The 13134-nt window shown below is 41.4% G+C and overlaps 1 protein-coding gene across 9 annotated transcripts in view; it reads left to right on the plus strand.

Moving 5' to 3' along the window:
• Nucleotides 1-13134, plus strand: part of KMT2C (lysine methyltransferase 2C) — a 301422-nt gene that overhangs the window by 201624 nt on the left and 86664 nt on the right. For all 9 annotated transcript variants that reach the window (XM_090047709.1, XM_090047708.1, XM_090047707.1 and 6 more), the window contains 5 exons: nucleotides 738-919; nucleotides 1803-1967; nucleotides 2565-2674; nucleotides 9387-9452; nucleotides 11910-12122. In XM_090047709.1, the coding sequence (XP_089903835.1) occupies nucleotides 738-919; nucleotides 1803-1967; nucleotides 2565-2674; nucleotides 9387-9452; nucleotides 11910-12122 (736 nt within the window). The remainder of the gene's footprint in view (nucleotides 1-737; nucleotides 920-1802; nucleotides 1968-2564; nucleotides 2675-9386; nucleotides 9453-11909; nucleotides 12123-13134) is intronic.

The raw sequence follows: 13134 nt of genomic DNA on the forward strand, positions 1-13134 counted from the left end.
TAAATTTGAATGGTATGAGATGACTTAGCAAGCACATAATAAGCTATTTACTGCAACATATAAACTATAAACTGTCTGTTGCTCATTATATAAGTGCAGTTATGTAAAATGTGGGTGTCTTTTAACATATCACAGGGTTTAACTTCATTTTAAATGTCCTTTATGAAATGCTGCTTGCATGAGAAATTTGGTTTTGTACTCGGATCATAGCATTATTTCAAATATAATTGAAATGAACTGGTTTAAGTTGCAAAAACTCCCAAGTTAGTGCCAAAAAACAATTAGGAACCAAACAGGAATTTATAATGGGCTTGGTTTTGGCTTTACTGCAATCCAGAGGAAAAGGCAGCCTATAGTGGCACTTTGCCACGACTAACCTTGCAAGGCACTTGCTTCTCCCCTGCTCCTCCATGGGTGGGGTATAGGAATGCCAGTACAGCTGACTACGTCCCATTGTGTCATCAGAGCGAGGGCTATACCCAGTCCATTCCCCATTCTGCTCTTTCCCACCTTGCTGTAGAGGAAATACAGATAGTATTTTGCAAAGTTTGTTTCACTTGCTGCACTGCTGTCTGATATGGGTGGGTGGCGCAAAAGCAGAATCCTTATGCTTGCAACCCTGTCCTAACCAGATCACAATGTGGCATGGTATTAGTTATTTTGAAGTAAATAATTTATATGATTAAAGTATATTCAGTGGTTTGGGAATAATTTGCCTGCTGCCTTGCCATCTGCAGATTACCAAGGTGGTGCTCAGTAAAGGCTGGAGGTGCCTGGAGTGCACAGTGTGTGAAGCCTGCGGGAAGGCTACAGATCCAGGAAGACTGCTTCTTTGTGATGACTGTGACATCAGCTATCACACTTACTGCCTGGATCCACCACTGCAGACAGTTCCAAAAGGAGGCTGGAAGTGCAAATGGTGTGTTCGGTTCCAGTGTTGGAAATAACTACTGTTGCCCCTCTTTCCATTGCATTTAATTTAAAACTAATACTTCACTTCTGTGTTTCCAATGTTAACACAGTTTTTCAGTCAGGGCAAACTTCTTTTTGAGGATAGGACAGAACAAAGCATTCAACATTTTAAATTTGATTGTAAACAAGTTATAATGGAAACTGTTATCGTTCATTAACATTATATTTCATGTGAAGGATGGTAGAATTCAGTGGCAATGCATAGGGGGTGCACGTGCACCCCCTGAGAGCACCAGTGCACCCACCGACCAGCTGTGCTTGCTGCTTATGTGACGGGCAGACGTGGCAGCTGGGAGCACCGGTGTCCCTCCTGAGAGTGCCAGTCGGGGAGCAGGAGCGCTCTTACGGAAGTGGCTGCAATGATCAGCCACCTTGCAGTCGGCTGCGGGGGTACCCCTTCCCCTCCCGGTCAGTGAGATCGGCCACGGGGGGGATCTCGCAGGGGGACCCTGACTAAGGTGGCGCCAGGTGCCTGTGGTAGAATTAAAACTAAGCAAAAATGTTCAGCTGAAACCTTTTAAGCCTAAAAATGCTGATTCAGGGATTCCGAAAGGTCTTGAAATATCTCATGAACTGCTTCGTTCTGAAGAAATCCAGGAAAAAAAAATCACGAAACCCAATACAGTCTTTCTGTCTTGAGAATTTCACATTTTGATTTTCTCATTTGACAAAATGTTTTTCTTTTCTCCCCTTCCCAAGAACTGTCAGCAGCCCCAAGCACCCCATTAGTTGTTCACCCAGCTCCGGGAAGGGCCGTTTTCAGCACACAAAATAAATGTGCTTACTCCATCCCTCAGGTGTTAAGAGAGCTTTTCATTCATGTTTTGCAGGTGTGTTTGGTGCAGACACTGCGGAGCAACTTCTCCTGGTCTAAGATGTGAATGGCAAAATAATTACACACAGTGTGCTCCATGTGCAAGTTTATCTACCTGCCCAATCTGCTATCGCAATTACAGGGAAGAAGAGCTCATCATTCAGTGCAGGCAGTGTGATAGGTAAGGACATCTGACACCTTACGGATTTTTTTTCCATCTTAGGACACATTTTAAGTCTTTTCTTTAATATTGTATAGTCCTAAAGAGAAAAGAATGGGATTTTGAAGACCACAGGGTTTAGGATTCGAAAGTCTTTCTCAGCTATGCTTCAAGTTTACGGTGCGAGTCCAGGCAAATTATTTAATTTCTCTGTGCCTCAGTTTCCCCTTTGTAAGAAGTGATAGCATTTGCTTACTGCGCTTATTTGCTGTTGTGAAATTAAATTGATAAATATGTTCCATTGTATCAAATAAAAATGAAATAAAGGACATCACATTTACAAGTGGAGTGACATTAAAATATGCTTTTCAGAGGAATGAGGTTTCATGGCGTTTCTTTTTGTATGGGGAGATCTATAATCTGATCACGTGTACACAATATTTAAGCGCACACACAGGACTTAACATCCTGTGAGAGCATGAATCATCATTGCTTCTCCCTAAAGTAATCTATACTATATATTAGTTACCACAGAAACCATATATTGATATTTGGGTCTCTTAGGATGCCACACATTTCCTCTAAATTGTATTTTTTTTCCCCCCACTTAATTTCTAGATGGATACATGCAATCTGTCAGAGCTTAAATACAGAGGAGGAAGTGGAAAGCATAGCTGATATGGGTTTTGACTGTACCATTTGTAGGCCATACATGCCAGCAACAAACAGTAAGTGGACAATTGAAACCAGTGGGAGACTGTCATTAGTGCACACTATAATTGAATGGGTGCGGGAACATTTTACAGTTCTGTGCTTGAGTTGATGGAGATTGGACCATTGCTGAAGGGAGAGATTCTCTTTGTTTAAGGGGCAGCTTGTCTCTAGTCTTTTAGCACCTCCTGGGGACTGGCTGCAAGTGCACCACTTTGGCACCAGATACGATTCGCCATATTATTGTAAGTTGAATCCTGTGGTATACAGGGGAGTATAACCATTTCAACTGAAATTCGTTATGCAAGTATCCATAAACTTTGGGAGAGCCAGAGATCTTTTGCAAGCCGTGGTAATGGAAAGGTGGAACACAGCTCAGCTGAGGTGGGAGAAATGAAGGCTTGTTCTTTAAAGACGTGATCTGCAGAAGAATCTCTTCTTCAGGTTCCACACAGAGCAAAGCTCACGTCTCTGAGTGCTTTCAAATCGCTGAAGGATCAGTAGTGGTAGGCAGACAGTATGTGACACTCCTTCTGCCTTAGAAAATAACTGGCCACTGGTGTCGTGGCCTCATTGGCAAGAAACTTATGTCCAGTTCTTGCTTGAGTCCATGAAAGATCTCTCTGCAGGAACTGCTCTGTTCTGGCTCTGAGTAAATTGTTCTCCCTCAGTTCAAATGGGTATCCTTTTCTCATCAGCCTTGTCTTTCTTCCCACTACAAGTGAAGCATGGCTTTTATTGAATTCACTGCTTTCTTTGATGCCTTATACAATGTGAATCTACCATATCAAGACCTCTAGGAACCTGGGGTTTTAGGTTTTCTGTCTCCCGAGTATAGCAGCTTGCTCTGAGTGAGGGTTTTTTGTTTTGTTTTGTTTTGGGTGTTTTGTTTGTTTGGTTTTTTTTTGGGGGGGGGGTTGCTTAATTTGATTGAGTTAACTGTTGGCACTTCAAACTTTAAACAGTTTACATGAGGGATAGCATCCTGGTGTGTTTTCTCTGTGTCACCACCTTGAAGTTTCTGCTTCAGAGTTTGGTGCTTTAACACTGAATTGGCACTGCTTCAAATCTCCAGAAGCACAGCATGCTTTCATGCTCAGTGTAACTCTTGCTTGTCTGGTTTCTTTCTGGCCATCATAGTCTCTTTTGACAGTACACAGGAAGGAAGTTGAGTGAATGGCTTCAAGAAATGCTGATACAGCAGAAAGAAGTCGGTCAGAAATTAGCTTGCTGCTGCATCTGGTGGGTAGGAGTTCGGTACAACACGAAGCCTGTGTTTGAGGTCTGCCTGGAGAAGTCTGTGGAGCATGCATTACCCTTCAGGGCAGGCATAGGCTCATGAACGAATGCTAGTAGTTGTAGCCTACTGGCATGACCTGGAAGTTCATATGCTCTTGTATATATGGGTGATCGACTAATGTTGTGGAATATGTCAAAGTATACAGTTTATCACCTTTGGAGGCTAGAAGAACTTGGGTTTATCAAAATCCGTCCTGGAGAGATCTCTCTCTCCACCAAATTCAACAGAGGCTTCCCAGGTAGAGAAAACAAAAATTTGGGGGCACTGGTATGCATGGCAAAGACCATGTAACATGTAATAAGCTTGCTTTTCTGAGCTGGCAGGGTTTCATTTTACAAGGTCATTTAACACCCATAATCTCTGAGACCAGAAGTGCTTCAGAAACAAAGTTCAGTTTAGGCCCCGTGCAGGCCCTGAGTTGAACCTGGCTCCACATCTGCATGTACCACTTTTGCTTGGATTTGGCTTTAAGGACAGGAAGCCACTACAGCAGACCTAGTCTCTGAAATATGGTTTTCCAAACTATGCCAGCATCTTCAGCTTTATTTCTTATCAGAAAGTATCTTGTTCTAGTTTGCCACTTATTTTTTAAAAAAATCAGAATATATCCTTTGAGGCTCTATTTGACTCCTTTTTGTAACTGGAGATGCATCACTTCTCAACTGTGCATGTGTACTTGCAGACACATAAGTGTAAATATGTATTTCTGTGTGTGCATATCAATATAGGTTTATATTTAATATACATGATAAATCTTAAACTTTCATTACCCCTTTTCAGAATCTCTAAGCAAATGGTTCTCAGCCTTTCTAGATTCAAGGCACCCTTCTGAAACTTACAAAAATTTAGCAGCACCCCATTAAAAACTAGTTTATATATAGAATGCACATTATAATATAAGCAATATAATTTTATTAATACATTAGTAATTAATTAGATCATTATAATGTTATCTGCAGCATTGTCACTTGCAGCCAGGTGGAACTGCACCTCCCACCGCCTGCGGAGGCAGATCAGGAAGTGGCTGTAGCAGAAGCATGTGCTCTTGCAGCAGCTGTTCCTGGTCCAACTCTCCACGGTGTCTCCTGGAAACAGAGCCACACAGGGCAGCTGGAACTGTCCCATGCACCTGTTTTCAGGAGACACGTTGGAGCCAAACTGAGAAGTGGCTGCAGCAAAAAAGCATGCTGGGTTGCATTACATTATGCAGATAGGCATGCTGTTTCGGCTGCAGCTCTTTCCGCCTTGGCTCTGACATGCCTCCTGAACTTGGAGGCACATGGGGCAGTTCTGCATGTTGGCAGCCTCAGCCTGGAGATAAGTGCCACTGCCGCCAGGTAGAACCGACCCACCCTGGCAGGTTCTCACAGCTCCCTGGGGTACCATAATTCTCTGGTTGTGAGAGCCACTGCTCTCACAATTTACAGTTATTAAAGTACACAGTTATCTATAAGTTATAATGCAGGTGCGCGTCACACATTGCTTTTCTTTTTCTTCTTGCCTACTTCAGTGCTTTCCTTGCTGCTTTTTTAATTTTGAGTTCTCACAAGGGCTGCTTGGTTTCAGAGTGAGAACACTGGGCATATGATGAAATTAAAGTTGGGAAAGTTAGTTATGATTGTAGTTCTGTGTCTTTGGAGATATGCTGTCACAGGATTCTCATTCACTTATCACACATCTCTGTCCCAAATTAGGGCTCTGGCCTGGCATGCATTTGCTTTCCAGCGGCAAGAAGAGCGAGTATGTTCAGGTGTTGCAAAACACATTTTTTTTCTTGTTTGGTTAGTTAGTTTGTTGAACAGCTTGCTTTTCTCCTACAATTTAGGAAGTTATTGGAAAGCTGCAGCTGAGGGGATAGAAGATATTAATGTAAGATGGATTAGGACAGGGTGGATTTTGTGCAATGGATTCCATTACCTCTACTCCAGAAGGCAAAAAACCCACATTTTTGGCTAGGGCAGCTCTGGTCTGTCTCAGTGCAGGAGCAGGAGACCCGAAAGGGAGAAACTTGCAAGATCATTTTTTTCTGAGCAGAAATAAGGATGTATAATTTTTCCTTCTTCGGTGTGTATAGCTATCTAGAGCCAAAGAATGATAGTCTCCCCAGGCAAATATGTCACAAACCTGTCATCTGTCTTATTCCCTAGGTTATAATCAGACACTCTCGGTCTCCTAGTCTCTTGAAATGACTGATATTTTGAAAGTTGTAATCTCTGATAAAGGTTTAATGTAAACTTGTTTTTAACGTAAACTATTTAATGTAAACTCTTGTTTTTAATGCAACCTCAACATGTAACGTGTAAGTGGCTTGGCATGCTTGCGTATCTAGACTATTCATGAAGCTGCATTAGAACTTTTTCATTTGCAGTCAGTCTGCATGTACTACAGTATATGGGACACACAGCTGACCTAGTATTGAATGGCAACCTTTTACTTTAGCTTTTGAATTTCTAATAATGTGCTTGGCACTTTTAAATTTATAATTTGCCACTAACTAGCCTACTTAGAAACAAGCAAATTGCCTTGACGTACAAACATACTCTGTTGCCCAATCCGTAGTCCTCCTTTCTTTGGCAAATACTTAAAAAGTAGCCTTGTGCCATCTGTCTAGCTTGTCAATAGTACGTGTATATTTACTGCCAGGTTTGCCTTTGCTTTCTCCTCATTCAGACATCATCATTCTTATCTGTACAACTGACCTTTCTTTATAGGGATAGTGGTTCCTCTGCCCCCCGTATTCTCCTTAACTACACTGCAACCTTTGTCTTTATGAACCGTTCTACCACTTTGAATCACTTTCAGTGTCTGTTTCCTTCCTGTCGTGTTGATTCTTCTGTCTCAAATCATTCCCCCCCTTTCTCAGTGACGATGGCTCACCTCTAACTGAGACTGCAGTTCTCTATGGTGACTTACAAGTCTAATTTGGCAACTTGTTCTACCTTTTTCTGGCTTCTCACTTCCTCATCCTCATAACCTTTATCACTTTCTTGTTAACTCTGCATGGCTTTCACCATATTTAAGTGCACCTTCCTAGACAGCCCCTTTGTTTTTGCTCCCCCCCGCCCCGCAAGTGAATTTGCAAGTTGAGTTTACTTCAGTGAAATAATTCCTGCTTGTCAAGGAGACTATCCTTGGAGACCGCCTTTCTGTCTCTCCTTAGCTCAGGTCTTCCACATCCATTCTCCTTGTCACTGATTTAATCTGTAATCTGAACCCTTCTTATCTCCTTTATCAGTCAGTCTGTTTATTGTCACCTTCAAATTGTGGCTTGTTTGTGCCACTGCCCTGACTTCACTTTCACCATTGCCACCATCAGCTGTTTGACTGCTGTGTCTCTGTCTTGCAAAATCTCCAAAATCCCCGATGCTCCAGCTTGGGGCTGAATTCCACCGCCTGTTGCCTCATTTTAGCAAATATAAATATCGAATCATCCCACTCTAAGCCACTGTTACTGATTTCCTATTTACCTTTAGGATCCAGGTCAGAATTGCCCTTTTGGTTTCAAAAAGCTGTCCAGTCAAACCAGAGTAAGATGAGGCCTTGCTCTGCTTCCCTTCCCACACCACTCGCAACCATCTGCCTCCTTTCTGTCTTTTCAGCTAGTCTAAGTGAAGCAGTAGTAAATATCTTCCTACAGTATCTGTAGGAAACACAGGTTTCCTGTTTTACCTCTACCTCATCATTTCAGCAGCTCTTTCTGAATTTTATGTTTAGATTTATTTTTTTCTTTTCATTTCCTTCCCTTGTGCTTGTCTCCTCTTTAATTTCTTCTGTCCTCCTTTTGACTGATTAATCACACACAGTCTTTAGCTAGTCATTTTCTGTCATTTATACCATGTAATTTGATAATATTTGTGGAAGGTATACTATATAAACTAATGTTGTATCATATGGGTGTAAAATATGGAGATAATTTTAGGGGATGCTTTTTGTTTATTGAAACCAAAGTTTCGCTTGTCTGCTTTGCTGTTTTTGATGGGGAAATCCTTTTCTTTTTCTTTTCTTACACATCAATTCTTTGTTGCATTGAGAAATTAAAAACAAAGGAGCTGCTTATGTGGCAGCTTTGCATGTTTTTGCTTGTCATACTGAATAATAGCTTTTTTGTTTTTAGTGCTAGGTTATACTCTGTTAATAAGAGCATCTGAGCTGACTTCAGGTTTTGTAATACTGCATGGGAACAGAAGCTGTCTCTCAAGTACTGCTTAGATCCCTAAGCAAGTAGAGGCTGCTCCATTATCTTTCATCTATTCCTTTTGCATGGCCTTCTAGGATTGTAGTAACTCTGGAGACCATGGAAACCTGAACAGCTGCTGAGGACCTAGTTGGAGAGGAGGGTCACAAATATATAATACATGTAAAAAGCTTTTTCTTTACCAAAATGTTATCTGTAAACTGTGCGTATGTAGCACCAGAACTATGCATGGTTCTTCACCAGGTCTGATCTAAATTGCTGACAGTGGGACAGCAATCAAAGCAGAAACCATCTCTGTTCTTCTCTGGATGTGCTTCTCTGAAGCCACCAGCCTAATTTGCAGATCGAGCTTCTTCCTATTCACTTTTATCCGAACTCCCGTCTTAGAATTTCACACAGCTTCAATTTCTCCCAGTCACTCTACATATATATTGTACAAGAAGTCTGACAAAATAAAATACAGGGGATCTCACAGGTGAGAATCCTTGGAGATGTTTGTTGGGCAACCAGTGACCAAGTGTTCCTCTGAAGAGCCTTTGAAAGGAAATGAATCCCTGTTGTCTGATTCCTTCTCTGCAGTTAGGTTGGCAAACTTCGGTGTCTTCTAGAAGTCTTCCAGAAGGACTGCCTGGTGATCAGAAAGATCCATTTTATGTATTTGCACTGGATGCATTAGTTGGGACCCACTGTGTGCGCCGCATATTAGCACTGTACTTTCCCAAGTGTCACTCTGATCTCCTTGCCCTGCCCAGTCTGCTGCTCTGTCTTCTGCTCCCTGTCTGATCTACTGTTCTGCTGCTGCTTCTTTCCGTGTGCTCCCTGCCTGACTTTGTTGCTTTGCTTTCTGCTTCCTGCCCTAGCTGCCTTTGTGCTGCCTGTCCTCTCCCTGACCTGCCATGTACCTCACACAGAGGCTGCCTTTGCCCATGGGCACTCAGGTCGACCACCTCTGAGTTAGGAGATGGTCAGCTAATGACATAGTCTTCATACCAGATTGGGGCCTACAAAATCTGAGGGCCTCAGATATACCAGAGTTGTTCTGTATCCATTTTTTCTATTAAGCTGGGAATATGACCTAAGTAACCATTTTATTGTTAAGATTCTAGCAAATGTTGTCAACAATATAAAATAGAAAGTTTAACAAAAACGTTTGACAGCTGACAATGTCACTCTGAATCAGTTCTCTTAACACATGAACTACATTGACTGACATTAATTTCCTTTTATCTTTCAGTGCCTTCCTTAGATGGCTGTGACTCATCAGTTGGAGTTCAGATGGTTTCAAAATCAAAAGAACTAGGTAAATGTTTTAAATGCATTTTTTTATTATCTAGCGTAATTTTAGAGAATATTTTGTAGTGAATATCAAATTTGTTTCCTCTATAATTTATCCATAGTTACAGCATTAATAACGTTTAGTTACTGTGCAGCAGTGTACTGGTTACTGTTTCCCTTGCCCTTCTTTTTTTTGCCCTTCTACTGTCTGTCAAAACCACTTTCCCAGTAACTTAAATGAGTCGCCAATAATGCAAAAAAGGTAAACGCTTGCTTAACTTTAAGCTCACTAGTAAACAATAAATACTACCATTAATAAGTGCTCCTGATTCAAGTCAGTAGGGCTATTTACATGTTTAAGGTTGTCTGACTGAACAGTCAGACCTGTAAGCTGTTGAGGGCAGGGATCCAAGTTCCTGCATTTCAAAAGTGCATAGCACAAGGTGGCTCCAACCTTGACATAGGTTTAGGTAATTATTATTTATATACAGTATTGACTAGAGGCTTTGGTCACGTCAAAGCTTCATTGTATTCATTGAAATGTATAAAAGTGTTTTTGCTTCAAATATTTTCTAGTCTTCAAAAGAGTTTATAGATTGTAAGTCTGGAAGGGGACGTTGGAAGATCATCGGATCCAGCCCCCTTCACCAAGCAAGAAAATAATGTAGATTAATAATATGTAATGATATAATCTAATGTGTTGCATAATATAATATATAAAACTAAAACTTGTTTGTAAAGCATTATATATACATGTTTGGGTTGTACATATACTGTGCCATGTTACTTGAGAGAACTTATGTAAATCTTGGCTACATTTTGGGATAGATAAAGATTTGTAGAGACTATGTTACCAAGCCAATAATGAATTGGCTACTAGAGCTCTGCGAAATGACACCATTTCGTTTTGACTTCCATTTCGAAGGGACAGTGTTTTGTTTCTTCATTTCATTTCATTTCTAAGTGCTATTCCATTTTGTTTCATCAAAGCTGTTTTGACATGTTTCAACATTTCACCCATAGGCTATAATGGGGAATCATGAAAATGCCTATAACTTCGTCATTTTAAGCCTGATTCAGATGGAAATTGCAGGGATGGTAGCCCCTTCGGAGGGCAAGTTTCAAGATATAGGTGCAGGGGTTTCTGGGAAACTGCACCTCAAACTGTTCTGAGCAAAACTCATATCACTTGTTGGCAGAAGGCTCCTCCTGCGGGGCACGAGCCCCCAGATCTGCACATGCCGCTGCCAGCTGGAACCTGAACAGACCCCCAGCTCCTGGTTCAATTCCCCAGCTCTTCATGGGGGGTGCAGGACCCCATATTTGCACACTGGGTTTCAGCAGGCAGCTGCTGCTGTTTCAGTTGCAGGCTGCTAACACCCCACACACAGATCGGGGGTCTGCTTCCCCGCCCCCCCCGGGAAGAGCTGGAGAAATGATCAGAGAGCTGAGGGAAGGAATCAGAAAGCTGGGGAATCGAACAGGGAGTTAGAGGTCAATATCAGATCAGTCCTTCCCCCCCTTATACCACCTCTTCCCCCTCCCTCTCCTTTGTTTCTGTTTAGCTGCTGCAAGTCTGGCTTCCAAACTCAAAACGTTTCAAATGCCCTCGTTTTATTTTGAAGCTGTTTTGAAGCTTTTTGTTTTGTTTCGATTTTGCTGTCGCTGTTTCGAGCTCGGAATGCATTGAACCAGCTTCAAAACAAAACACCCTTCAAAATTTCACACAGCCCTATTAGCTACAGAGATCAGAAACGTTATTTCATTGTTGGGCTTTGCTTCATTTGTATAAGTGTTTGAACTTGTATACTGATGTAGCTCTGATTGAGTTAGTCAAGGATCCTGTGTCCTCTTTGAGATCTAGGGGCTGTTAGCAAGTGCTTATCAGCAGACCTTAATTGTCTGCTCCCAGCTTAGGAGAGAGGCCACCAGCAGATCTGGGTCTAATTACTGCCTTTACCTGAATCTAGTCTGTTCTTCATATCTCTGAAGGTAATGTTTCCCACCTTACAAGAAATACTGGGAAGATAAAACTTAGTATAAGTGTGTGATGTTTTGCACTGATGAGGGCCATCTAAGGACCTAGATTGATTGACAGGCAACAGAGACCAAAACTATATAAAGTATGGTCTATGCAAGTATGTCACAGGGCCAATACAGATCTGGATGCATTACAAATTGTCAACTGTCATAATACAAACAATTCTTTTTAGTAAGTGTTTGTAGTTTGTCCATGTCATGTAACAATATAGTGCATTGTTGCAGGGTTTGACATCAGACTGTAAATTATAAAGGGTGTAATTTATAAGGTAGTGTCAGGTGCCTCTGTATTATTTATACCAATTTCCTCAAGTTCTAAAACTAGTATCTCTCACCTTTTGATATGCTTGTGGTTAACTCTTTAAATCCCTGTTTACAAAAAGTTATCCATGCCTTATAGGTTATATTTTACATTCCCATTACCCTTCTTATAACTTTTTAGACCCTCCGAAGACATATACCCAGGATGGAGTGTGTTTGACGGAATTGGGGATGTCTCAGTTGCAGAGCCTAACTGTTACAGTACCAAGAAGAAAACGGACAAAACCAAAGCTTAAATTGAAGATTATAAACCAGAACAGTGTGGCTGTGCTACAGACACCACCAGATATCCAATCAGAGCACTCAAGGGATGGAGAGATGGACGACAGTAGAGGTAATGGTCCATGTGTGCCGTGTTTCTTGTTTGAACGTGTGTGTTTCAGTAGATGTATATATTGTATCCTTGGCTGTTTTTGTGTTTCAGTGCAGTACTGTTTGGCTAAAAGAAGGACTAATTAGACAAAACCTGGCTTGTCAGTGTTCATATCAGTCCATTTCAAGGGGAAGGACCTATTAGCCTTTTTTTCCATGTGTCATACCTCTTATGTGGAAACCACCTTATTTAAGGCCAGCAACTTGGGAAGTGTGGATTGTGTGGTCAAACTGTGCTAGTTTATGTAGAATCTACTATACATACTGATTAATATGTTGTGGAATATAATCTTGCTAACCCACAAGTGTGAAAGTCATCAGATAAGTAACACAGGTGTCTGTTACAAGTGGTATGTTGGCACACCACCTCATCATAGTCTAAAGTGCTTTCTGTTTATACAACATTGCCTTGTTGTTAATCAGATTAAATGCCATGAGAAGCTTTTTGTAGATATAGAGAGTGCTTGAGATAGCAGAGTGGCTTAACTATTGGTGTAGTTTCCATGTTCAGTTGTTGATATAAGCAAGTGTTCTGTTGGAATATCCTTAATTGTAGTCTGCTCTTGGCTGGAAGAAATGTGTGGAGTTTTTGTGCGTTTGTTTAAGATCTCTAAAGTTAGTGGAGTAGTCACTTTTCTCTTGCCTCCTTTCCAATTCGAAGAGATTAAGGCTAGGAGGAGATGACAGGCGACAGGTTTAAAGCTAACAAGACAAAGTCCTCTTTTATACAGAGCATAGTTAACTTGTGGAGGTTGTTACTTTAGGAGGTTATAGAAGATAGATTGTATACGCAGGTTCAAAAAGGGACTATCCAGATTTATGGATGATAGCTATTAAATGGAACAGCCAGGGAAGCATCTCGGCCTAATGATGGTGGATGCCAATGAAGGTGATAGATCACCCTAAACCAGGGGTGGCCAAAATCCAGTCCATCAAGGGATTTTATCTGGCCTGTGGTATGTCCCTTAGCCCTA

Source organism: Crocodylus siamensis, chromosome 5, assembly GCF_052110815.1.
Source record: "Crocodylus siamensis isolate JL-2025a chromosome 5, ASM5211081v1, whole genome shotgun sequence".
NCBI lineage: Eukaryota > Metazoa > Chordata > Crocodylia > Crocodylidae > Crocodylus > Crocodylus siamensis.